Here is a 27,983-nt window from a genome sequence, read left to right as displayed (position 1 = left end):
AAAAGAGTACCAGGATATGGCAACGTTTTGTAAGCGTGGCCGTAATGAAACCTTGTCACCACGCTTTCAAAACGTTCTTATTTCTCTCTATGGCCACGCTTTTGAAGTGTGGCAGAAAAAAAAACGTGGCTGTTTCTCTAATCAATTACCACCCTTACAAAAGCGTGGCCATTAACCATTTTTGTCACGCTTTTGAAGCGTGGCAAAAAAAATGTGGCCAAATCTCTATTTAATTGCCACCCTCACAAAAGCGTGGCCATAGGCCTTTTTTCTTGTAGTGATATCCATTTGGCATATGCAATATATTATCTGAGACACGAGTTTTTCTGGGTAGATGCAGTGGGTTGCCACCACTTACTCCAAGTTGAGACTCGATACTATGTTGACCTTCCGTTGCAAGATGTGACCGGGCACTTTAACTCTCTAGATTCTCCTAATGAGATGATAAATGAATGATTATATTTATGCATAGACTCCTAGGGATGCGCGCACGTAGGGACTGTCGAGTTTGGCTGTATAACTGACAGATGAGACTTATTGGTCATAGGACAGACATGCATCATATACACTCGTATGTTTTGTTTGAGTATGCAATTGTTTTGGCTTGCTTATTTGCTTAGCTGTAATTAACTGCTACTTAACCTAATTGTTGTATTTGTCTCCATATTTGTTCTTTCCTTGTCTGTCTTGCTTGTGTTTACTTCTGAGAATCCCTCTAGCAGGTGAAGGAGGCGCTGAGGGTTGTTTTACTTGGTGAATTGGAGGTTTGCAGAGAACGGAAAACGAAGAGTTAGATTAGGATCCTTAGACATAGTCACCATATTTCTAGTTTAGTGAAAACTTTAGGATATGAACATGGGATGTTGCCGTTTTAGAATACATTTGACTTCTCGGGACATTATTTATTATCTATACGGACACCTTTACCAAACTGAGAACCCCCGATTCTCATTCCATACATATTTTGTTATTTTCAGATGCAGGACACGGGGCACCTTGCTGAGCGTGCTAGAGGCTCTGTTGAAGCGAAGATCTACTTTGGGATATTGTGTTTTATATTTTGCATATATAAATATATGTAGTACTATCCACCTTTGTATAAATTTGTATTTTGTCCCTCTTAGAGGTTAACTTTGGAGAAACAGGATCTGTATTTATGTTTTGGTTTATTTTGAGTTATATATATATATATATATATATATATATATATATATATATATATATATATATATATACTCTGGCCGGCCTTTGCTTTGCAGGTCGAGTCTGGAGCTAGCTATATGTTTCTTTGGAACTCTATAATCACATGTATATTATCTTTTCCATGCGCTGTTATTTATCCCTTCTATACTTAACATTTTCTTCAAGACTCCTAGTTAAACTATTATCCATATATGTATATGTGTACGTATTTTACTTTTAGAGGTCGTAATACTCCACCACCTCTAATTTACGGACTTAAGCATAAAGTTCTGTGTGATAGGGTCTTACAATTAATCCGCTGATAACTTAACAAAACGACGTGTTTCACTTAACCATGATATCGATGGAATATACCGAAGGAAAATTTGATAGTAAAATTGGCGCGGGTGAGTTACGTTTTGTGCCAACAATTACCGTCGGCTTTAGCAATGGAAAAGCTGTTCCGACGGCAATCTTTTTTGGGGACGAATTTCTCCTCCTTTCTGTCGGAAACCCTGACGCTAAATCCGCCGATACAGGTCGACGCTAAATTCGACGGTAATTCCGATGGTACTTTCTTGTAGTGGTTCCCAGTTCAAATTTAGGGTAACATTATCGACGAATAAATTTACTGATAACGAATCACTGAGTGGATAAAATGATGCGTTCCACTAAATATGTCTACAGTAGAAAAAAATTGACCCTAAAGCTAACGGTAAGTGTGGCACCAATTATTTCACATTTCTCTTCATTTGTTATGGACAAATTTATTGTCAGAAAATCGGATTTGGCAGTAAATTTTTTATCCGACAAATTTATTACGAAATCCGCCGGTAAAATCGCCGCTAACCTTTGACAGTAAATCCATTGGTATTTAACATTTTTCTTGTAGTGTATGCACCAAATAACTCATCCAATAATTCGTCCCCAATTGGCATGGAAAAAGAGTCCTTAGTTGCTGTTGCGTTAAGAGCACGACAATCAGTGCAAAAACACCATGAGTCATCCATTTTCTTTACCAACAGAGCCGATGATAAAAATGGACTACTGGAACTAGGTCAGACAATGCCCACAAAGAGTATCTCATTCACAAGCTTTTCAATCTCAAATTATTGACGGTGGGGATAACGATATGGACGAACTTTCACTAGGGCGGAATTTAGAAGCAACCCAATATGATGATCGTGGTACCGAGGAGGGGGCAAACCATGGGGAGGTTAGAACACATCCTAAAAAGAGACAAGGAGCTGCACCAATTTAGGCTCCATATCGGAAGGTATTTCAAAGGGAGAAGCCATATTATCAAGACCTGCATCTTGTAACTGAAGAGTATAAATTTCAGCAATACCATGTACTGAATGGAGCCGCTTAAGATTATGGAATTGAACTTGAACCGGACTAAGTGTCTTCTCCCCTTGGAGAGTCACCAATTTGGCCCCATCATAAAAGTGTCAAATTTTTCTCTGTAGTTAACCAAGTATGTATCTAGAGTTTTCAATCAACTATCACCCAAGACTAACTCCTCCGAAACGATGGACAAGAGAAAAGCCGAGATACATAGGATATGACCTTGTTCGAACACTGGGACATCCTTCACAACACTTTCACATTGCAACAAGTCACCACTACTAACCTCAACTTTGAATGGAGGACCATGATAGATAAGTAAAGCCAAGGCAACTACAAACAACGAATGAATAAAATTGTCGGAACTACCACCATCCATTAGAATACGGATTTGTTGGCCCTAAACAAAACTAGTTAAAGAAATGGAACAACCAGCCACAATGTCAGTCAAAACATTGAAAGATAGATGATGGGTCTTAATAGTTTTTGACGTGAAACCTACAAACTCGGAAACAAAATCAATATCAAAACCGACCATATGAAACGGAGATAATAGCGCAATTCAACCACAACTTGAGTACAGCTTCAAAACGAGTCAAACATCATCTCTAAACCGTTATCAATAACAAACAGTACTCACCACCCAATCAGAAAGATCGGAACAAACAAAGACAAGATAACACTTCACTCATCTATATAAACAAATCAGATACCCCAGAAGAAGCCAAGTCACACACCATATTTTATTTATATTTTAAATACTCCCTTTAATATACTCTCCTAACTTGAGTGTCAGAGTGCTTTTTACAGGTGCTCCCGCCGCTGTGTTGCGCACTGCCTAGGTGTTTCGACCCTTTCCCAGGACGAATTATAGCTCTCCACCAAGACTGAACAGTTGCTGGAAGGAGTCATCATACCTCGGTTACACACGTACAGAACATTTGGCGCCCACCGTGGGGCCGAGCATTCATCTGACCTTAGTATTTTTTGCCTAGCTTTTGTACTCTTTTTTCTGCAGGATTCCTAGCATGGCCGATAATGGGGTCCAACAACCCAAGCAAGAAGAACTCCTAGCTCGGATCGCTGAGCTCCAGGCAGATATTCAGAGGATAGCCGAGTTGTCCTCCGCCAATAATGTGGGAAAACATGAGAAAGGAAACTCTAAAGGCTCAGCTCAAGGCAATACAGACCCATTGAGCATCAATCCGCCAAAAGAAAAGCTGACCTTAGACAACCCCTTCTCCGAAGAGATCACCAAGTTTCAGATGCCAAAAAACTTTGTGCTACCTACTACTCTTGAGCCATATAAGGGGATTGGTGACCCTCGTGCTCATGTTAAAAAATTCCAATCTATGATATTTTTTAACGGCGCTAACAATGAACCTATACTTTGCCAAACTTTTCCTACTTATCTTGATGGTGCTGCATTACTTTAGTTTTCTAAATTGTCTGCAGGCACGATCTCCTCATTTGAAGAATTGGTGAGATCCTTCATCGACTACTTCGCAGCATCAAGGATATACGTACACGGATCAGATTACCTCGGTACTATCAGACAAGGACAACACGAAAGTTTAAAGGAATACATGACTCAGTTTGCTAAAGCAACCATGGAAATACCAAATCTAGACCCAGCAGTCCACCTGCACGCCCTTAAGGCCGGCCTCATACCTGGTAAATTCCGGGAGACCATCGCAATGACTAAACCGAAGACGCTGGAGGAATTCCGAGAAAGGGCCACGGGTCAAATGGAGATAGAAAAACTCCGAGAAGCTCAAAAAGCGGACAGGCAATGAAGAACTGAAGATTGATGGTTTAGAGGTTATGAAAACTCTCGTTGTAAGTATAGTTACTAAACCAAGCAATCAACCTTTCTTACAAAAGTTGTGGTTGTCACAAGTAACAAACCCCTTTTAAAATTGATAACCGAGTATTTAAACCTCGGGTCGTCTTCTCAAGGAATTGCAGGGAGATGTTCTTATTATTGGTTATGAGTCTTGTAAACTGGGGTTTTGAAAGTAAGGAAGAAGTATGTTAAATGATAAGAAAAATAAAATAGTAATAATAAAATAAACTCTTGGCAAGGTATTAGAACTAGAAATTCTGTCCTTGTTATCCTTATCAGATGTGATGAGAATTGGATTTTAATCCCACTTAGTTAAGTCAAGTGGACTAATTAGCTTGATCCTCAAGTCCTAGTCAACTCCTGTGGGGAGACTAGTGTTAGAGCAATCCTAGCTAAAGCAAAATCTGCCAATTTCAACCACTTGCTGAGTTTGATAACTCAAGTACTACCAATCACTTGACCAAAGCTAAAAGGAAGAAAATATCTAAATTAAATTAAAAGCATTGATATAAATAAAGCAAAGCAATCTTAAATATGAAATACCTCAAATAATATTAAATAAAATATGCAAATCTTAACATGAAAAGTTCATAAGCCAATTGGGCAACATATCTAATACAAGCATTGAAGCATCTAAAAGTAAAAAGAGGAATATAAAGTAAAAAGAATGTTGAACCTGGGATTTAGAGGCACTCCTAAAATTAAGAGAAATCCTAAATCCTAATCTTAAGAGAGAGGAGAGAACCTCTCTCTCTAAAAACTACATCTACTCCTAAAATTGTGAATATGAGAGCCTCCTCATGAATGGATGCATTTTCCTACTTTATAGCCTCTAATCTGTATTTTCTGGGCCGCAAAATGGGTCGAAAATAGCCTAGAATTCGCTGGTTGCGAAATCTGCCACGCTGGTTTTTCGTCACTGCGATGCGGCCGCATGGATCACACGGTCGCGTCGCCTAGCGTCAGAGGAACCATAACATATTATATATCAAATCGAAGCTCCGGACGTTAGCTTTCCAACGCAACTGGAACCGCGTCGTTTGGACTTCTGTAGCTAAAGTTATAGTCATTTGAGTGCGAAGAGGTCAGGCTGGACAGCTTAGCAATTTCTCCAACTTCTTGTATTTCTTCCACTTCTGCATGCTTCCTTTCCATCCTCCAAGCCATTCCTGCCCTATAATCTCTGAAATCACTTAACACACATATCAAGGCATCTAATGGTAATAAGAGAGGATTAATAATAAGCAAATATAAGATCAAAGAAGCATGTTTTCAATCATAGCACATAATTAGGAAGGAAATATAAAACCATGCAAATAGTATGAATAAGTGGGTAAAGAGTTAATAAAAACCACTCAATTGAGTATAAGATAAACCATAAAATAGTGGTTTATCAACCTCCACACACTTAAATAATAGCATGTCCTCATGCTAAGCTCAAGAGAAGCTATAAAGATGAAGAGGCATGATAGAATGTATGAAATGCAACCTATGAATGTATCTACATGCTAAGATGTTTCTACCTACTTGGTTAAAAATAAACAAATCTTTCAAGAACAAATATGAACTGGATTTCACTAATTCAAATCATAAAAATGAAGCACAAATAGACTTGCAAGAAGAAAATAGCTTATGAAAGCAGGGAACAAGGAATTGAGCATCGAACCCTTACTGGTAGTGTATACACTCTAATCACTCAGGTGTTTAAGGTTCGATCTCTCAATTCTCTACTAACCTTGCTTTCTAAGGCTTGCTCTTCATCTAACAATCAATATAAATTTAATGCACAGATACACATATCAAGAGGTCTTTTAAGGATTGCAATGGGGTCAGGGTCAAGGTAGGATTGTATTCGGTCAAGTGGACTAAAATCTGAATCCTTAATTAACTTAAACTTTTCCCACCTAACTTAAGACAATCAATGTAATCAAAGTACAAAACCTAACTGTCCATTAATCATATTTTCCACATATTCATGCATTCTTATTTCAAGTACAGTACATATGCATTGCTTTTACCACTTACTTTGGGGCATTTTGTCCCCTTTTTATTGTTTGCTCTTTTTCTTTTCTTTTTTTTCTTTTTTTTTATATATACTTTTTTTTTTATTTCTCTCAATGCATATGATTAAATTATTGGATGCATGAACATGTCCTAAACATTTCTTTCACATTTTCAGAAAATTCTAACATACTCAATTATCAAACCAAATGTTTTCAATCCCAATTTTCCCACACTTAAATCATAAGTACTATCACTAGTCTAAGCTAACCAAGGATTCAAATTAAGGACATTATTGTTTTTCACTTAGAGTTAATGATGTGCTAAATAAAAAGAACAAAGAGGTACAATAGGCTCAAAATTGGTTTGCAAGGGATAATGAAAGGTAAGGCCATATGGGTATGTAAGCTCAGTGAAACAAAGGCCTCAATCATATAGGTGCATGCATACATCAAACCATGGAAATATAGAATTAAGTAAGACAAAGATCACAATTTTAGAGAGAAAAAAACACACATCAAAAATAAAATATTGTTTGAAAAATGCAACCAATTCGAATAGGCTCAAAATCTCACAGGTTTTGTGTGTTCGAGCTCTAAACCATGTTCCAGTATAATATTTCTTCAAACAAGTGTAACATTAAATTTTATTCAAATTAGTGAAATTTTCTAAAAAGGATTCTTGAAAAAGAAAATATTACTTTAACCAAGTGGTAAAATATGCAAAAAAAAATCAAATAATCATGCAATCAAACATGCAAATGCAACAATTAACAAGGAAAATAAAATATTGGTGTTTGAGAAGAAAATACTAACCCATGGAGATCGGTATCGACCTCCCCACACTTAAAGATTGCACCGTCCTCGGTGCACGCTAAGATGTGCAGGTGGACGGGTTGTTCCTCAGCTGGGGCTCTTGTTGTTCCTTTCCTTGCCGGTAGTTTGGGAGTAGCTTTCTCTTTACCCTTCTTGGTGGCCATCCTGAAAAGAGAGGAGAAAGTAAATTAAATTCAAATAGATATATAGTAAGGAAGAGAACGGAAGAGTGGTGATGGATGCACATTAGGATGTAGTTGACATTAACACATGATCTCGAGTACATGTGAAAAGCCAACAATGAAAAATAGTCAGTGCATTGAAAGATAAGTGGATGCAAGGTGTTTATTGGCATGCCGGAAAAGGGCATGAGTAGCATAGACCAAGCATCAGTTGTAACAAGCCAAAATGTTTGTATTGACAATTAAATTCAATGAAAACAATAGTAAGGAGAATTTGTGAAAAGCAAGCATTGAATAGTAGAGTAAAGTAGTGTAGAAAAGTGCATAATGCTATATGGGCTTTTTCACAAACACATGGCATGCATGGTAAATAAGATATAGAAAGTATGAAGGTGAACATGCAAGCAATCCTTTAAAAAATAATAATTGTCAAACAAATTGCAACAATCCACAAGCATATAATGAGGGATAATGACTCAAATAAATTTCTAACACCATGTAAAAATAATGCAATGAATGAAAGTATGCAAATAAATTAAAATAAAATAAAAAGAAAAATAAGAAGAATGAGAAGGGAAAGAAGATAAGAAAGGAAGAAGAAAGAAATAAGAAAAGAAAAGATAAGAAAAATAAGGATTAGAGAAGAAAAGATATGAAAATTGGCTGATCTGGATATTCTGTGCGCCGCTTGTGACGCGGACGCGTGGGTCACACGATCGCGTGGCCTGTTTTGTGCGATTGGCGCGAGTGCAGCCTCGCGGTCGTGCAACTCTCTATTCGAAACTCTTTTTGCCAAAATTCTGGGTGATGCGATCGCGTGGGGCATGCGATCGCGTGAATGGCCTTATTTCCAACATGACGCGGACGCGTGGGGCACGCGTTCGCGTGGGAGGGCTTGGGCTTCCAGCACGAGTCCAGCCAACTCCAGCACAACTTTCGGCCATGCACCCTTATGACGTTGATTTTAAGGTCACGCGGCCGCGTGGGTGACGCGGTCGCGTGGGAGGCCAAAGTTCCCATGTGACGCGGACGCGTCGGCGACGCGGTCGCGTGGGGCGATTTGTGCCACTGGCACGCCTCCAGCCACGCTCCAGCGTGACTCTCTGTTCGTTTTTATTTTTCTCCCCTCTCCTTGCGATGCGGACGCGTAGCTGATGCAGTCGCGTCGCGTGGCATTTTTTTTTCTGAAAAGAAAATGCAGAATGCAGTGTTAATATGAATGTGATGCAAAACTCCAGGTTCAATATAATAAAATAAAATTCAAAAACAAACAAAACTAAATAAAATTAAAATTGAGAAAGGAATGATTATACCATGGTGGGTTGTCTCCTACCTAGCACTTTTAGTTAGAGTCCTTAAGTTGGACATTTGGTGAGCTCCTTGTTATGGTGGCTTGTGCTTGAACTCATCCAGGAATCTCCACCAATGTTTGTGATTCCAGTGTCCTCCGGGATCCCAAACTAGGTGCAGAAAGCCTTCAAGTAAGTTAAAGCAAGTGACAAGGCCCCAAGAGTGCTGATTTCTAGATTGAATTCCGGGGTCCTAGACCTTGCCTTTGCACCCATCTTCTTGTTGATCATCATTTTTCCACTTGGGTGGTGAACAGTCAGAATTCTCACTGAGACATCCAAACAGCTTCCTAGACCCATTCAGTTGAGCTTTATACCAACCTTTGCGTTTAAACTTAAAGTTTCTAACCATAATGAACCTTGCAGGACAATTCTTACCACTGGCCATCTTCCTCTTACTCTTAATGCCACAAAGAGCTCTAAGTTGACCATCCGTCTCCAGTAGCCCATATTCAAGTGGGATTAGAAAGCTAAGGGATATGAATTTTACCCACTTGAATGTTGTGAAGGATGATGGCAACTTAGGGGGAGGGGTTTCCAACAACTTTGGCAAGGTAATTTCAAGCTCCACTCCCTTGTGCTCTTCTTTGACATCTTCTACCTCTTGATCAACCTCTACAAAATCTTCAACCATGATCTGCCTTGGAGGTTGTACACTCTTCTCAACATCAAACACCGGGGAAGGAGGCTCTGTGACTGGACTTTCCAATGGAGGTACATCATCTCTTAAGTCTGCAACTACTTCTTCCTTAATAATTGCTGCTTTGTCCAGTTGTTTAAGTATAAAATCGTACTCATCCTCGATGTTTTTCTTTCTATGACAACTCCTTTCAACTATTCTTTCATCTTCAAGGGTCTCTCCTATCCTTACCCGTAGGGCCTCCTCTAGCTCTTTATGAAGTATGGATTCGCGAAGATGATTCCTTCTTTCCTGTTCCATATCAACAGCATAATTGGGATCATCTTGCTTTTGGATTGATGGATGTGGGTGTTCTTCCATGGAGGGTGGTGATGGGATAAAAATATCATTATGTGGTTGAAAAGGAAGTGCACTAGAGCTTGAGGGTTGATTGTTGAAGGTATTTGGTGGTCTGATTTGGGTGACGAGAGCTTGTATAGTAGAGTTTAGATTGGCAAGTGCTTTCTCTATGGAGGTTTGGGGTGGATCTATGTATAGTTCATTTGGTTCATAAGGTGGTTGGTATGGTGGATGTGGGTTAGGGTCATATGGAGGTGAATGGTGGAAAGGGGCTTATGAGTATGGTGGTCCAAAGTCATGTTGAGGAAAGGGTTCATAGGCAGATGGTGGTGGTTGTTGCCATGAGGGTTGATCAAATCCTTGTGGCTCCTCCCATCTTTGATTGTTCCAACCTTGATGCCTGTTCTCATTGTAATTTATTCTTCCTGCAACATAATTGTAACCAGACTCATAGCCAAAGGGGTGAGAGTTCATAGTAGCAAAATAAAAATTAAAAATGAAAATAAAAACAAATTTAAATTAAAAGGTTATTTAAATTTTGAATTTGAAAATTAAATTTTGAAATTTGAATTTTGAAATTTGATTTTTGAAATAAGATAAGATAAAAATTTTAAAAATAAAAATCTGAAATTTTTTTTTCGAAAAAATTAATAAAAAATATTTTTGAATTTAATGAGGAAAGAGAAAAACAAAAAAAATGACACCAAATTTCAAATTTTTAGATCAAAACGAAGAAAACAACTGAGAACAGCTTGAAGGTCAAGATGAATGTGAAGAACAACTGAAGATCAAGATGAACACTAAGAACAAATTTTTGAAAAAAAAAATTTTTAATAACTAAATAAAAATAAATAACCTCTTAATTTATGGAAAAGCAAAAATAAAAACAAAAATAAAAACAAATAAACAAGCAAAAATCAAAAAAATATTTACAATAACCAATAATAAGGCACACGTTTGCAATTCCCCGGCAACGGCGCCATTTTGAAGAACTAAACCAAGCAATCAACCTTTCTTACAAAAGTTGTGGTTGTCACAAGTAACAAACCCCTTTTAAAATTGATAACTGAGTATTTAAACCTCGGGTTGTCTTCTCAAGGAATTGCAGGGAGATGTTCTTATTATTAGTTATGAGTCTTGTAAACTGGGGTTTTGAAAGTAAGAAAAAAGTATGTTAAATGATAAGAAAAATAAAATAGTAATAATAAAATAAACTCTTGGCAAGATATTAGAACTGGAAATCCTGTCCTTGTTATCCTTATCAGATGTGATGAGAATTGGATTTTAATCCCACTTAGTTAAGTCAGGTGGACTAATTAGCTTGATCCTCAAGTCCTAGTCAACTCCTGTGGGGAGACTAGTGTTAGAGCAATCCTAGCTAAAGCAAAATCTGCCAATTTCAACCACTTGCTGAGTTTGATAACTCAAGTACTACCAATCACTTGACCAAAGCTAAAAGGAAGAAAATATCTAAATTAAATTAAAAGCATTAATATAAATAAAGCAAAGCAATCTTAAATCTGAAATACCTCAAATAATATTAAATAAAATACGCAGATCTTAACATGAAAAGTTCATAAGCCAATTGGGCAACATATCTAATACAAGCATTGAAGCATCTGAAAGTAAAAAGAGGAATATAAAGTAAAAAGAATGTTGAACCTGGGATTTAGAGGCACTCCTAAAATTAAGAGAAATCCTAAATCCTAATCTTAAGAGAGAGGAGAGAACCTCTCTCTCTAAAAACTACATCTACTCCTAAAATTGTGAATATGAGAGCCTCCTCATGAATGGATGCATTCCCCTACTTTATAGCCTCTAATCTGTGTTTTCTGGGCCGCAAAATGGGTCGAAAACAGCCCAGAATTCGCTGGTTGCGAAATCTGCCACGCTGGTTTTTCGTCACTGCGACGCGGCCGCATAGATCACGCGGTCGCATCGCTTAGCTTCAGAGGAATTATAGCATATTATATATCAAATCGAAGCCCCAGATGTTAGCTTTCCAACGCAACTAAAACCGCGTCGTTTGGACCTTCATAGCTAAAATTATAGCCGTTTGAGTGCGAAGAGGTCAGGCTGGACAGCTTAGCAATTTCTCCAACTTCTTGTATTCCTTCCACTTCTGCATGCTCCCTTTCCATCCTCCAAGCCATTCCTGCCCTATAATCTCTGAAAGCACTTAACACACATATCAAGGTATCTAATGGTAATAAGAGAGGATTAATAATAAGCAAATATAAGATCAAAGAAGCATGTTTTCAATCATAGCACATAATTAGGAAGGAAATATAAAACCATGCAAATAGTATGAATAAGTGGGTAAAGAGTTAATAAAAACCACTCAATTGAGTACAAGATAAACCATAAAATAGTGGTTTATCAACCTCCACACACTTAAATAATAGCATGTCCTCATACTAAGCTCAAGAGAAGCTATAAAGATGAAGAGGCATGATAGAATGTATGAAATGCAACCTATGAATGTAACTACATGCTAAGATGTTTCTACCTACTTGGTTAAAAATAAACAAATCTTTCAAGAACAAATATGAACTGAATTTCACTAATTCAAATCATAAAAATGAAGCACAAATAGACTTGCAAGAAGAAAATAGCTTATGAAAGCAGGGAACAAGGAATTGAGCATCGAACCCTTACTGATAGTGTATACACTCTAATCACTCAGGTGTTTAAGGTTCGATCTCTCAATTCTCTACTAACCTTGCTTTCTAAGGCTTGCTCTTCATCTAACAATCAATATAAATTTAATGCACAGATACACATATCAAGAGGTCTTTTAAGGATTGTAATGGGGTCAGGGTCAAGGTAGGATTGTATTCGGTCAAGTGGACTAAAATCTGAATCCTTAATTAACTTAAACTTTTCCCACCTAACTTAAGACAATCCATGTAATCAAAGTACAAAACCTAACTGTCCATTAATCATGTTTTTCACATATTCATGCATTCTTATTTCAAGTACAGTACATATGCATTGCTTTTACCACTTACTTTGGGGCATTTTGTCCCCTTTTTATTGTTTTCTCTTTTTCTTTTCTTTTTTTTTCTCTTTTTTTATATATACTTTTTTTTATTTCTCTCAATGCATATGATTAAATTATTGGATGCATGAACATGTCCTAAACATTTCTTTCACATTTTCAGAAAATTCTAACATACTCAATTATCAAACCAAATGTTTTCAATCCCAATTTTCCCACACTTAAATCATAAGTACTATCACTAGTCTAAGCTAACCAAGGATTCAAATTAAGGACATTATTGTTTTTCGCTTAGAGTTAATGATGTGCTAAATAAAAAGAACAAAGAGGTACAATAGGCTCAAAATTGGTTTGCAAGGGATAATGAAAGGTAAGGCCATATGGGTATGTAAGCTCAGTGAAACAAAGGCCTCAATCATATAGGTGCATGCATACATCAAACCATGGAAATATAGAATTAAGCAAGACAAAGATCACAATTTTAGAGAGAAAAAACACACATCAAAAATAAAATATTGGTTGAAAAATACAACCAATTCGAATAGGCTCAAAATCTCACAGGTTTTGTGTGTTCGAGCTCTAAACCATGTTCCAGTATAATATTTCTTCAAACAAGTGTAACATTAAATTTTATTCAAATTAGTGAAATTTTCTAAAAAGGATTCTTGAAAAAGAAAATATTACTTTAACCAAGTGGTAAAATATGCAAAAAAATCAAATAATCATGCAATCAAACATGCAAATGCAACAATTAACAAGGAAAATAAAATATTGGTGTTTGAGAAGAAAATACTAACCCATGGAGATCGGTATCGACCTCCCCCCACTTAAAGATTGCACCGTCCTCGGTGCATGCTAAGATGTGCAGGTGGATGGGTTGTTCCTCAGCTGGGGCTCTTGTTGTTCCTTTCCTTGTCGGTAGTTTGGGAGTAGCTTTCTCTTTACCCTTCTTGGTGGCCATCCTGAAAAGAGAGGAGAAAGTAAATTAAATTCAAATAGATATATAGCAAGGAAGAGAACGGAAGAGTGGTGATGGATGCACATTAGGATGTAGTTGACATTAACACATGATCTCGAGTACATGTGAAAAGCCAACAATGAAAAATAGTCAGTGCATTGAAAGATAAGTGGATGCAAGGTGTTTATTGGCATGCCGAAAAAGGGCATGAGTAGCATAGACCAATCATCAGTTGTAACAAGCCAAAATATTTGTATTGACAATTAAATTCAATGAAAACAATAGTAAGGAGAATTTGTGAAAAGAAAGCATTGAATAGTAGAGTAAAGTAGTGTAGAAAAGTGCATAATGCTATATGGGCTTTTTCACAAACACATGGCATGCATGGTAAATAAGATATAGAAAGTATGAAGGTGAACATGCAAGTAATCCCTTAAAAAATAATAATTGTCAAACAAATTGCAACAATCCACAAGCATATAATGAGGGATAATGACTCAAATAAATTTCTAACACCATGTAAAAATAATGCAATGAATGAAAGTATGCAAATAAATTAAAATAAAATAAAAAGAAAAATAAGAAGAATGAGAAGGGAAAGAAGATAAGAAAGGAAGAAGAAAGAAATAAGAAAAGATAAGAAAAATAAGGATTAGAGAAGAAAAGATAAGAAAATTGGCTGATCTGGATATTTTGTGTGCTGCGTGGGTCACGCGATCGCGTGGCCTGTTTTGTGCGATTGGCGCGAGTGCAGCCTCGCGGTCGCGCAACTCTCTGTTCGAAACTCTTTTTGCCAAAATTCTGGGTGATGCGATCGCGTGGGACATGCGATCGCGTGAATGGCCTTATTTCCAACATGACGCGGACGCGTGGGGCACGCGTTCGCGTGGGAGGGCTTGGGCTTCCAGCACGAGTCCAGCCAACTCCAGCACAACTTTCGGCCATGCACCCTTTTGACGTTGATTTTAAGGTCACACGGCCGCGTGGGTGACGCGGTCGCGTGGGAGGCCAAAGTTCCCATGTGACGCAGACGCGTCGGCGATGCGGTCGCGTGGGGCGATTTGTGCCACTGGCACGCCTCCAGCCACGCTCCAGCGTGACTCTCTGTTCGTTTTTATTTTTCTCCCCTCTCCTTGCGATGCGGACGCGTAGCTTATGCGGTCGCGTCGCGTGGCATTTTTTTCTGAAAAGAAAATGCAGAATGCAGTGTTAATATGAATGTGATGCAAAACTCCAGGTTCAATATAATAAAATAAAATTCAAAAACAAACAAAACTAAATAAAATTAAAATTGAGAAAGGAATGATTATACCATGGTGGGTTGTCTCCTACCTAGCACTTTTAGTTAGAGTCCTTAAGTTGGACATTTGGTGAGCTCCTTGTTATGGTGGCTTGTGCTTGAACTCATCCAGGAATCTCCACCAATGTTTGTGATTCCAGTGTCCTTCGGGATCCCAAACTAGGCGCAAAAAGCCTTCAAGTAAGTTAAAGCAAGTGACAAGGCCCCAAGAGTGCTGATTTCTAGATTGAATTCCGGGGTCCCAGACCTTGCCTTTGCACCCATCTTCTTGTTGATCATCATTTTTCCACTTGGGTGGTGAACAGTCAGAATTCTCACTGAGACATCCAAACAGCTTCCTAGACCCATTCAGTTGAGCTTTATACCAACCTTTGCGTTTAAACTTAAAGTTTCCAACCATAATGAACCTTGCAGGACAATTCTTACCACTGGCCATCTTCCTCTTACTCTTAATGCCACAAAGAGCTCTAAGTTGACCATCCGTCTCCAGTAGCCCATATTCAAGTGGGATTAGAAAGCTAAGGGATATGAATTTTACCCACTTGAATGTTGTGAAGGATGATGGCAACTTAGGGGGAGGGGTTTCCAACAACTTTGGCAAGGTAATTTCAAGCTCCACTCCCTTGTGCTCTTCTTTGACATCTTCTACCTCTTGATCAACCTCTACAAAATCTTCAACCATGATCTTCCTTGGAGGTTGTACGCTCTTCTCAACATCAAACACCGTGGAAGGAGGCTCTGTGACTGGACTTTCCAATGGAGGTACATCATCTCTTAAGTCTGCAACTACTTCTTCCTTAATAATTGCTGCTTTGTCCAGTTGTTTAAGTATAAAATCGTACTCATCCTCGATGTTTTTCTTTCTATGACAACTCCTTTCAACTATTCTTTCATCTTCAAGGGTCTCTCCTATCCTTACCCGTAGGGCCTCCTCTAGCTCTTTATGAAGTATGGATTCGCGAAGATGATTCCTTCTTTCCTGTTCCATATCAACAGCATAATTGGGATCATCTTGCTTTTGGATTGATGGATGTGGGTGTTCTTCCATGGAGGGTGGTGATGGGATGAAAAGATCATTATGTGGTTGAAAAGGAAGTGCACTAGAGCTTGAGGGTTGATTGTTGAAGGTATTTGGTGGTCTGATTTGGGTGACAAGAGCTTGTATAGTAGAGTTTAGATTGGAAAGTGCTTTCTCTATGGAGGTTTGGGGTGGATCTATGTATGGTTCATTTGGTTCATAAGGTGGTTGGTATGGTAGATGTGGGTTAGGGTCATATGGAGGTGAATGGTGGAAAGGGGCTTGTGAGTATGGTGGTCCAAAGTCATGTTGAGGAAAGGGTTCATAGGCAAATGGTGGTGGTTGTTGCCATGAGGGTTGATCAAATCCTTGTGGCTCCTCCCATCTTTGATTGTTCCAACCTTGATGCCTGTTCTCATTGTAATTTATTCTTCCTGCAACATAATTGTAACCAGACTCATAGCCAAAGGGGTGAGAGTTCATAGTAGCAAAATAAAAATTAAAAATGAAAATAAAAACAAATTTAAATTAAAAGGTTATTTAAATTTTGAATTTAAAAATTAAATTTTGAAATTTGAAATTTGAAATTTTGAAATTTGAATTTTGAAATTTGAATTTTAAATTTTTGAAATTTGAATTTTTGAAATTTGAAATTTGAAATTTGAAAATTTTTAAATTTAAATTTTGAAAATTTTTTAATTTGAATTTTGAAATTTGATTTTTGAAATAAGATAAAGATAAAAATTTTAAAAATAAAAATCTGAATTTTTTTTCGAAAAAATTAATAAAAAATATTTTTGAATTTAATGAGGAAAGAGAAAAACAAAAAAAATGACACCAAATTTCAAATTTTTAGATCAAAACGAAGAAAACAACTGAGAACAGCTTGAAGGTCAAGATGAACATGAAGAACAACTGAAGATCAAGATGAACACTAAGAACAAATTTTTGAAAAAAAAATTTTTTTTAATAACTAAATAAAAACAAATAACCTCTTAATTTATGGAAAAGCAAAAATAAAAACAAAAATAAAAACAAATAAACAAGCAAAAATCAAAAAAATATTTACAATAACCAATAATAAGGCACACGTTTGCAATTCCCCGGCAACGGCGCCATTTTGAAGACCTGAAGATTGATGGTTTAGAGGTTATGGAAACTCTCGTTGTAAGTATAGTTACTAAACCAGGCAATCAACCTTTCTTACAAAAGTTGTGGTTGTCACAAGTAACAAACCCCTTTTAAAATTGATAACCGAGTATTTAAACCTCGGGTCGTCTTCTCAAGGAATTGCAGGGAGATGTTCTTATTATTGGTTATGGGTCTTGTAAACTGGGGTTTTGAAAGTAAGGAAGAAGTATGTTAAATGATAAGAAAAATAAAATAGTAATAATAAAATAAACTATTGGCAAGGTATTAGAACTGAAAATTCTGTCCTTGTTATCCTTATCAGATGTGATGAGAATTGGATTTTAATCCCACTTAGTTAAGTCAAGTGGACTAATTAGCTTGATCCTCAAGTCCTAGTCAACTCCTGTGGGGAGACTAGTGTTAGAGCAATCCTAGCTAAAGCAAAATCTGCCAGTTTCAACCACTTGCTGAGTTTGATAACTCAAGTACTACCAATCACTTGACCAAAGCTAAAAGGAAGAAAATATCTAAATTAAATTAAAAGCATTAATATAAATAAAGCAAAGCAATCTTAAATCTGAAATACCTCAAATAATATTAAATAAAATATGCAGATCTTAACATGAAAAGTTCATAAGCCAATTGGGTAACATATCTAATACAAGCATTGAAGCATCTGAAAGTAAAAAGAGGAATATAAAGTAAAAAGAATGTTGAACCTGGGATTTAGAGGCACTCCTAAAACCAAGAGAAATCCTAAATCCTAATCTTAAGAGAGAGGAGAGAACCTCTCTCTCTAAAAACTACATCTACTCCTAAAATTGTGAATATGAGAGCCTCCTCATGAATGGATGCATTCCCTTACTTTATAGCCTTTAATCTGTTTTTTCTGGGCCGCAAACTGGGTCGGAAACCGCCCAGAATTTGCTGGTTGTGAAATCTGCCACGCTGGTTTTTCGTCACTACAACGCGGCCGCATGGATCACGCGGTCGCGTCGCCTAGCCTCAGAGGAACTATAGTATATTATATATCAAATCGAAGCCCCGGACGTTAGCTTTCCAACGCAACTAGAACCGCGTCGTTTGGACTTCTGTAGCTAAAGTTATAGCCGTTTGAGTGCGAAGAGGTCAGGCTGGACAGCTTAGCAATTTCTCCAACTTCTTGTATTCCTTCCACTTTTGCATGCTTCCTTTCCATCCTCCAAGCCATTCCTGTCCTATAATCTCTGAAAGCACTTAACACACATATCAAGACATCTAATGGTAATAAGAGAGGATTAATAATAAGCAAATATAAGATCAAAGAAGCATGTTTTTAATCATAGCACATAATTAGGAAGGAAATATAAAACCATGCAAATAGTATGAATAAGTGGGTAAGGAGTTAATAAAAACCACTCAATTGAGTACAAGATAAAATATAAAATAGTGGTTTATCAGGCAACCCTCCCGGAGAGAAGAAGATAAGACCATAAGATCGCCATACAATAAGGAACCAAGGAAGCCAGTCAAGCTAACTCCAAAATTTGATACCTATACCAGATTCAACACCAAGAGAGAAAAAAATAATCAAGGAGATTCTCAATGCCAAAATAATAAAACCCCCTACCCGAGTAGGAAGCTATCAGGACCAACGATTCGTAGACAAGAACAAACACTGCGCTTTCCATCAAAAGTACGGACACACAACGGAAAAATGCATAATCGCCAAGTACTTATTAGAGAGATTAGCCCGACAACGCCTCCTTGACAAATATGTCGAAGGAAGAAGAAGCAAGGAAAACACTCGAGACCGAGAAGAGCGTCAACGAACCTCGGAGGAAAAGGATGACAGTAGATGGTCCAACCCTAACCCACCAAAGGGGATTATAAACTGCATATCCGGAGGATTCGCCAGGGGAGGCGAGACAAATGCGGCACGCAAACGCAATTACCGAGCAATGCTGGCTATCGAAGGAACAGTACCTCCAAGGAGCAAGGACACAACAGACCTCAAAATTACCTTCAGCCAGGCCGACATATCCTTGCCTGGCCCAAACCTAGATGATCCAGTGGTGATTTCCATCAAAACAGGTGAATTATTGGTAAGAAAATTCCTCTTGGATCCAGGTAGTAGTGCAGATGTCCTCTTTTACTCTACCTTCCAAAAAATGAAAATATCTGAAAAAGCCATGCAACCTTCATCCGAAGAACTTGTAGGGTTCTCCGGAGAAAGGGTCCCAATAAAAGGCTACATATGGCTAAAAATGACAATGGGGGACACCCCATTATCACGGACCATTGATGTCCAGTACCTTATAGTTGACTGCCCCAGTCCTTATAATATTATTCTCGGAAGACCTGCTCTGAACATATTCAGAGCAGTGGTGTCTACCTTACATTTATGTGTTAAGTTTCAGGCACAGGAAAGAAAGATAGCGATAGTCCACTGAGACCGCCAACAAGCTCGGCAATGTTACAATGCAAGCCTAAAAAGGGCCAGCACAAGGGGAAAACATCAACAAGAGGTCAAGGCTATGCACAGCACAAATGAAGTATTGTCCCTAGCAGAACTCGATCCTCGGGAGGATTCCCAGGAAAGAGCTCAACCAGCAAATGAACTCCAAAAAGTCCCCCTGACCTTAAAACCAGAACAATTTACTTACATTGGCCGAGCTCTAGAAGGATAGGAACAACTAAAACTTATAAAGGTACTATAAGACAATGCCGATTTGTTCGCCTGAACCCCAGCAGACATGCCAGGAATAGACCCAAACATTATTTGCCACAAACTCGCCATTGACAGAGCGATCCGACCTGTAGCTCAAAAGAAAAGGAACCTCGGAGCGGAAAAGGCAAACACAGCCCAAGAAGAGACTAAGAAGCTCCTCAGTGCCGACTTCATTAAAGAAATCCGCTTCATCATGTAACACCCTACTGCACAGAGTTTTACGCTTAAGTCGTAGAATAGAGGTAGTGTGGTGTTACGGACCTCTAATCAGAAAATATTTACATATAATAGTGAAAAGAGATAATATACTAGGAGCCTTGAAAAATGGGTAAAACAAAATCGCAAAATAAAAAAACGCAACGCTCAATAAATAGAGTTACTTGCGTGCTAAGAAACTTAAAAGTTAAGGATAGGAACAAGTGAAAGAGTCACAAGAGTGCCAATAATACAGAGGAACTAGCTCCTGACTCAGCTTTCGAAGCTAAGGCTGGCTGGAGAATATTTACATATATATACATAAGTATCCTAACATCCAAAATACAGAAACAAGTCCCTAACTCTCATGTAACCTCTATTAGGAACAAAATAATCAAGTTTCTTGGAGAGCAAGCTAGTACGTATACACATACATATACAAACTAGAAACCCAAAATACACTGGGGACTGCTCCACTTCAAGGAATCCAGACGCCTAGCGAGGAGCCTCTCGACCTGCATCTGAAAATAACAACACAGTATGGGATGAGAACCGAAGGTTCTCAGCATGGTAAAGGTGGCACGCGTATAATAAATAAGGTCCTGAGAATGCCAGAGGCAATCCTAGAACTCCGTCATACAATTATAAAACTTAATCTCTAAGCAGAAGCCATAAAAAGGGGTAGGTGGCCTAATGAATTCTAATCTTACATATTTTAAACCTAACATTAACTCCAAACCAGTTAACCCTTCCTCCGCTCCTCCATCACCAATTAGTTTACACAGACAAATAAGCAAACAAGGCAAGCACAAGTAACTTACAAGTAATACAGATAACAAGTACAATAGATAGCATGTTATAATCACGTAGGCATTCCCAAATAGTTCACAAACAAGCAATTCAAACAATGTGCACATGATGCATGCCTGTCCTATGGCTGTTGATATCAACTGTCGGTTATGTAGCCATCCCGATATGTTCTCAAGCTCAGAAATACACCATGGGGAGAATTCCCAAGCTGACATGGGGAAGAGAACGCCCCCAAGCTCAATAATATCCATGGGACGGATCCCAAGTTGACATGGGAAAAACAATACCCCAAGCTCAATAACCACTACGGGAAAAATCCCGGCTGACATGGAGACAACGCCCCAAGCCTAAGTTATTCAATCATTTTCTCATAATTATCATTTTCATTCTCGAAACCAATTCATATCTCATCTCATCATTCTCAACTTTACTTAACTCATTGCTCATACATTTTATTATTCTTGATTGATTAACATCATCAATTCTCAACTTTTATTTCATTCCTTGTTCCTCATTCTTCTTTCTTCTTGTTATCTCTCAATATCATTGTCTTTAACTTTAACCCTTCCTAGGGACAACTTACATTTCTTTTCATTTTCTAAGCTTGTTTAATCTAAAACCTTCTTGTGTTGTAAATACTTATGCAAGACCTATTTTTCTTGGTAAGGTAACTCTAGAGATCCTAATCTTCAATTTAAGTTAGGTTTTGCGGAACTTGGATTAGAATTGAATTTTTTACAAAATTTAGAATTCTGCTACTTCATTTACAAAATTCCAGAAAAACAGACAGCAGCAGTATTTTTATAAATTCCACAATAATTCTAATTCTAATCCGTTGCCTCTAAATTTTGGTGGGATTACAGTCAATCATTTCCAAGTTTAAAAATCCACAAGTTTCAGGTTCATATCACTTCATTTGAGTAATTAATTATCAATTGGAAGCGGTGCCTTGTTTTTATGAATCAGTTCAGAATTTCCAGCAAACAACCCATCTTCTAAATGACTTATCTAAGTCTACAAAATAGGTATAGACCTGAAACTTGTGCTCACTTAAAATAGACTGAATAATATTTTAATCCATTTTGAAAGCAACTCAAAATTCCGTTTAAATCCAAAGTTATAGCGTCTGGAAGTTGGTACTGCAGAACCAGAAAACCAGAAAAATCTGCAGCAACCACTAAACTTCAAAAAACCATATCTTCCAAACCACTTGGCCAAATTCCCTAAATTTTTTCTGGAATAATCTTAACTTATAAAAATTTGTTCGAAAATCATGTTCAGATTATTCCCAGTTTTCGTTTTAAGTTGCTGTCCAAACAGATTAGGAATTTCTGATCTGCAGCAAGACTTCTCAATTTGACTAACCAAATTTAGTCCTCTAGGTTTCCGACTTAGACTAATCCACCATTCCTCTCATCCATCATCATATCTACTTTAATTATATCATAACCCTACTCCAAAACCTACAAATTTACCACATATCAAGTCCCTTTTTACTAACACTAACCACTAGCACACTAGTACACACTATTCCATAAAATCCATACATTAATTCTAACCACAAGCTACAACTTTTAAAACTTCATTAATTTACTTCTTCAATTCATTAATAACCAATCAACAAGTCATAACCACAAAATCTCATTGACATATATAAACAACATCATCAATTCACCATTATTAATTCCAATAATACATTCTCATTAATTCCATTCATCTTATGACAATACCAACACAAGCCTAATCATCAAGTTGCCATCAGCATCACAAAACTAACCATCTAATGCTTAAAACCATTTCAACTTATCCTATAGTTCTCTAGCCTAAGTTTTCACACAACCTTACATATTAAACGCATGAAACCTAAACCATATCTTGGCCGATCACTTTATTTAGTCCAAGGCAGCCCCCAAGGTCACAACATAGCCCCTCAAGCTTAGAGAAACCAGCCACAAGTTTAGCCTTAATCACCACCAAGCTTCCAAATGCTCACTTTTCAATTCCAATGCTTATATACAAACTTAATTCACACCTAATTCACATATATATTCCAAATTCAGATTTTACATAATGAAATCAAAATTGGATTAGGGTTTGAGTGATCCTTACCGTACCCACACATTCGTAGCAACTCAAACCCAATAAGCTCCGCAAGCTAAATCAAACCTAGAACACCAAAATTGAATAATTTTCAACATAATTGTATATGAATTTTCAAAATTGGGGGAAGCTGGATGAGAAGGAAATAGTGAGTTACATACCAAATTATTCCATGGGTTTCGTACAGCTCGTTGCGGTGAACGCGTAGTCGCAAATAGTTCGTCAATTGGAGCTCCGGATCAAAAGTTATATTTGTTTGAAGATCAAGCTAGGTTTATGTTTGTGAGAGAGTTCCTTCCCCCTTCATGTTGAGTTTCAGCGTGAAAATGAATGTCACAAGGGAGGAGGGTGTTGTTTTGCTTAATTGGGCTGAGTTTGGTTGGGCCTTGGGCCCAATATGGTCCCGGTCCACTCGGTTCGGTCCGTTCGGTCCAATCTTGGGCCAAATTCTTTGAAATTAGTGTCAAAATTTTTATTTTAATTTGCTCTATCATATTTTTCTATAAAATTTACTTTTCCAATTTAATTTATTAAAATTTAATTTATTTACAATTATTCGCTAATTTTACGGGGTTTACACACCACATGGCTTTCGAATGTGGTAATGATAAGGAAAAACACTGGTAAGTAGCGCATGTGCGTCAACTTTACAAACCTCAACAAGGCATGTCCGAAAGATGCCTATCCACTGCCTTGTATTGACAAACTGGTAGATAATGCTTCAGGATTCAAAAGCTTAAGCTTCATGGACGCATACTCTGGTTACAACCAGATTCTTATGCATCCAGAAGACCAAAGCAAAATAGCTTTCATAACTGAACATGGGAATTTTTGTTATACAGTAATGCCATTTGGTCTAAAGAATGCAGGTGCAACATATCAACGACTAATGGACAAGGTATTCCACCAACAAATATGTTAGAACATGGAGATCTACGTGGATGACATGGTGGCCAAGACTACGCCAGAAAGATCGCACTGCGACGACCTCGAAGAAATATTTAAGCAGACCCGAGTATATAATATGAGACTCAATCCAGAGAAATGTGCTTTCGGGGTACAAGGAGGAAAGTTCCTCGGCTTCATGCTGACTTCACGAGAAATCAAAGCAAACCCTGAAAAATGTGAGGCAATACTCAAAATGGCAAGCCCAAAAACAATAAAGAAAGTACAACAGCTAGCAGGGAGAGTGGCCACTTTGTCATGATTTCTGCCCGCAGTATCAAACCGATCATATCATTTTTTCCAGACGATCTCCAAAAACAAAAAGTTTGAGTGGACAAAAGAATGTGAGATAGCATTTGCCGAACTCAAAGCCATCTTGTCCTCGCCACCAGTACTACAAAGTCCAGAAGTCGGTAAACCCTTGTATTTATACTTATCTGTTTCCAATCATTCTGTAAGCTCGGTTCTTGTTACTGAGACAGGAAAAGCACAAAAACCAGTATACTTTGTTAGTAGAGTCATGTAACCAACCGAAAGAAGATATCCCATAATAGAACAACTGGCCTTGGCACTAGTAACAACAGCAAGGAGGCTAAGACACTATTTCAAAAGCCACACAATAATCCTAAGGACGAACTAGCCACTAAGGCAAATACTGACAAAACCAGAATTGGCAGGACGGCTGACCAAGTGGTCCATCGAACTTTCTGAGTTCGATATTCAGTTTCAATCAAGACTGGCTCTGAAATCACAGATGCTGGCAAACTTCGTTTCCGAACTTTCATCTGACAAGCATCACCACGAATAGACCTGGTAGTTGCATGTAGATGGAGCATCAAATAGAAAGGAGTAGAGCCGGGATAGTACTAAAGGAAGCAGAAATAGTAATGGCCGAACAATCCCTTCAATTCCACTTCTCGGAAAGCAATAACCAAGCCAAATATGAGGCGCTCATAGCAGGCCTCAAGCTCGCCCTCAGCTTCCAAGTACAAAGCCTGATAGTACATTGTGACTCCCTCTTAGTGGTCCAACAAATCAAAGGAGATTTTCAGGTAAATGATCTTCTGTCAGAGCAGTATTGGCTCATAGCAAAGGATCTTATTTCAAAGTTTGATAAATTTATCATAAAATATGTGCATAGAGAGAAGAACACTAGAACGGACATATTATCTAAACTCGCCGCTAGTAGAACAAGTACACACACATCGGCACTATCACAACTTACACTAGAAAAACCTAGCATCGAATCATTATACATAATGAACATCACTCATATAAATGACTGGAGAATACCTTTTCTTGAGTATATTAATACAGGGATTATCCCCAGAAACGAGACTAATCCCCAAAGCTTTAGGCAAAAAGCAAGTTTTTTACAACTGTGGCAAGAGAACTATACAGACGTCGTTTCTCACACCCATTACTAAAATGTCTCGGCAAAAACGAAGCTAATGAAGTTATAAACGAGGTCCACGAGGGCGTATGTGGTAACCACATAAGAGGACGAGCTCTGGCCGCCAAGATTATCCGAACAGGATATTACTGGCCAACAATGCAAAGGGACTGCATAGCAAAAGTCAAAACATGCGATAATTGTCAAAAGCATGCCGCCATCTCAATGAAGCCCGTCGAGGTAATGCACAGTATGGAGGTAAGCTAGCCTTTCTACAGATGGGGGCTTGATATCCTCAGCCCGTTTCCAATAGCACCAGACAGGTAAAATTTCTTAGTCTCAATTGATTATTTCTCAAAATGGATAGATGCACAACCACTAGCAAGAATAACAGCCGAAAAGGTACGTTCTTTCATATGGAAAAATATCATATGTAGATTCGGAATACCTAAGGAGATAATATCGGATAATGGTAGGCAATTTACAGATAACAAACTTGCACCGTTCTTGAAAAACTTTAACATACAACATCAATTTAGCTCAGTCGAGCACCCACAGACAAATGAGTAGGCCGAAGCTACTAACCAAATAATCTTGCAGGCAATGAGGAAAAAGCTCACTGATGCAAAAGGTGACTGGGCAGACTTGATCCCAGAAATACTGTGGAGCTATAATACGACAATACAAACTACTACAGGCAAAACCCCATTCAAGTTATTCAACGGAACAGAGGCACTAATACCAATCGAGGTCGGCACCCCACCTTAAGGGCTGAGCTATACAATCAAAACCACAATATTGATACAAGGAAGACCGATCTAGATCTCGTGGAGGAAGATAGAGATGTCGCCGCTATCAAACAAAGAGCAATGAAGCAACTAGTAGAAAGAAGACACAATAAAAAAGTAATACCCAGAACATTCAACGAAGGGGGCCTAGTCCTAAGAAGAACAGAGGAAGCAAGATGACCTCATCGCACGGCAAACTCGCCGCGAATTGAGAAGGACCATTCCGGATTGCAAAAGTACTCGGAATGAGGGCTTACCAACTGCAAATACTAAAAGGCGACTCACTATCAGGAAATTGGAATATCTCTCCACTAAAGTTGTATAGATCATAACCTGTACAATCCACGGATGAAGGTACTCTTTTTTTCCCTTAGAGGTTTTTTCCCAAATAAGAGTTTTACCTAAGGAGGGTTTTAATGAGGCCGAACACCCAATATGTCAAATTATCAAAGTTCAACAATGTACTGACATATGAATAACCGATCTGTTCCTTACTTTTTCTCTTCTCCTATTCTACTTTCAAATGCAAAAACATTAACCAAGCATGCATAGCTATATATATATTATCAAAATACTAAATTGTCAAACGGACCCGACCTTGGTCAGCACAAACAGGAGTTACTCCAATCCAAAAAAAAAAAATAAACATCAAAACAAACAAACCACAGAAATATACATAAATTAAAAAGGAGGAACGTTCTTATCATAGTCCTCCACGGTTCCATCCACAACCAGCTTCCCGCCAATAACTATCTTGGTTACATCAAGCTGATCACAATCAAACTCGGGGGCTAACACAGCAATTTGACTGACAGCTCGATCAAAACTGGAGGAGAACATCTCCATCCCCTCCTCTTCCAACTCATGAACGCTGGAGGTCAGCTGCTCCTTAGTCTTATCATTCTCTTTCACCTCTGCCTGCAGAAGCCGGACTTGGTCTCGAAGGCGAACGACCTCCTCTTCAAACTCTTTCAATTTTGCCGTAACATCTACAATGATGTCGTCCTTCTCTTTTAACGATTTCTCTAAGTCAGAAACCCTATCCACAGCCACTTTTTGTTTGGCCCCGAGCAGTTCAGTAGTGCGACCTACACACATCAAACGTGAAGCGACAATCTGCAATAGAAGACAAACACAAATCAACAAAACATAAACAATAATAAAGACAAAGACACAAAAAACACACAAATATATATGGCTGACCTGAATGAACTTTTCCATCCCCTCCATGCCAATACGACGAGTCATCAGCTTATCTCGAGGGTACTGAGAAACCCTGTCAGAAAGCTTGGCAAAGGGAAATTGATCACTCCACAACGAATGCGAGCTCGTGGCAGGAATGAAGCCATGAAGCCTCTTCTGCCTCTCAAAAGCAGATCTATTGCCACCAGCAAAATTCTTATCACCCTCCGAAATCACCTTAAGAGACTTCTCAGTGTCATCCCTCTTCCTCTTAAAAGATGACGCCGGTTGGGCAACAGATTAAGCGGCACCCCCTCCCCCCACCCTCCTTCACGGTCCCAGAGCCACATGTACCTTTCTCCTTTTTCTTTTTGAGAAATGACTAAAATCGCGAAGGATTAAGAAGAGGAACTCTCCCACCTACAGACAGAAAGCAAAAAATCAAGAAAATGAAAACTTGATAGCAAAAATAACAACCAGCATTACCTATGTAAGCTTTCAAACCCTCACTGTCACCAGAATCATGAAAATGAAGAACTTCGGGAATAGAGAAACACTCCCCATCAGAAAAACTCTCTATAAAAAAGTCTAAGAAACAGTCTTCTTCCTCGTTCTGCTCTGTAGCCTCGAGAATTTGGATCGGCTCAGAGCACCAATAAAGCAGAAACCTTTTTATAAGCTCGTCGTCTAGATAGAAGGGATACTTGGTCTCTACTGACCGCACTTTAACAAACATAGATTTAAAGGTTTT

General features: G+C 38.1%; 2 protein-coding genes across 2 annotated transcripts; one reads left to right on the top strand and one right to left on the bottom strand.

The window, feature by feature from the left end:
* The first annotated feature begins 19,049 nt into the window (after window positions 1-19,049).
* On the top strand, window positions 19,050-19,541 carry LOC140180584 (uncharacterized). The gene has a single exon (XM_072221825.1). It carries the CDS (start codon window positions 19,050-19,052, stop codon window positions 19,539-19,541), a length of 492 nt encoding a protein of 163 aa, XP_072077926.1.
* A 7,041-nt stretch (window positions 19,542-26,582) lies between these two features.
* On the bottom strand, window positions 26,583-27,652 carry LOC140180942 (uncharacterized). Its single transcript, XM_072222785.1, has 2 exons — window positions 27,254-27,652; window positions 26,583-27,166 (listed from the first exon to the last, which is right to left on the bottom strand). The coding sequence occupies exons 1-2, from the start codon at window positions 27,296-27,298 to the stop codon at window positions 26,732-26,734; spliced, it is 480 nt and encodes a 159-aa protein (XP_072078886.1). The 5' UTR covers window positions 27,299-27,652; the 3' UTR covers window positions 26,583-26,731.
* Window positions 27,653-27,983: the final 331 nt, after the last annotated feature.

Source organism: Arachis hypogaea, chromosome 17 (assembly GCF_003086295.3).
Source record: "Arachis hypogaea cultivar Tifrunner chromosome 17, arahy.Tifrunner.gnm2.J5K5, whole genome shotgun sequence".
NCBI classification, from domain to species: Eukaryota; Viridiplantae; Streptophyta; class Magnoliopsida; order Fabales; family Fabaceae; genus Arachis; species Arachis hypogaea.
The sequence above is the reverse complement of the archived record's forward strand: the minus strand, read 5'-3'. Positions and strand labels throughout refer to the sequence as shown.

Bases quoted from the DNA above. Each gene is read 5' to 3' on its own strand.
- LOC140180584 (XM_072221825.1), top strand. From the start codon at position 19,050: ATGCTGGCTATCGAAGGAACAGTACCTCCAAGGAGCAAGGACACAACA.
- LOC140180942 (XM_072222785.1), bottom strand. From the start codon at position 27,298: ATGACTCGTCGTATTGGCATGGAGGGGATGGAAAAGTTCATTCAG. The intron at 27,167-27,253 runs GTCAGCCATATA...CTTCTATTGCAG, and splicing joins GGATGGAAAAGTTCATTCAG to ATTGTCGCTTCACGTTTGAT.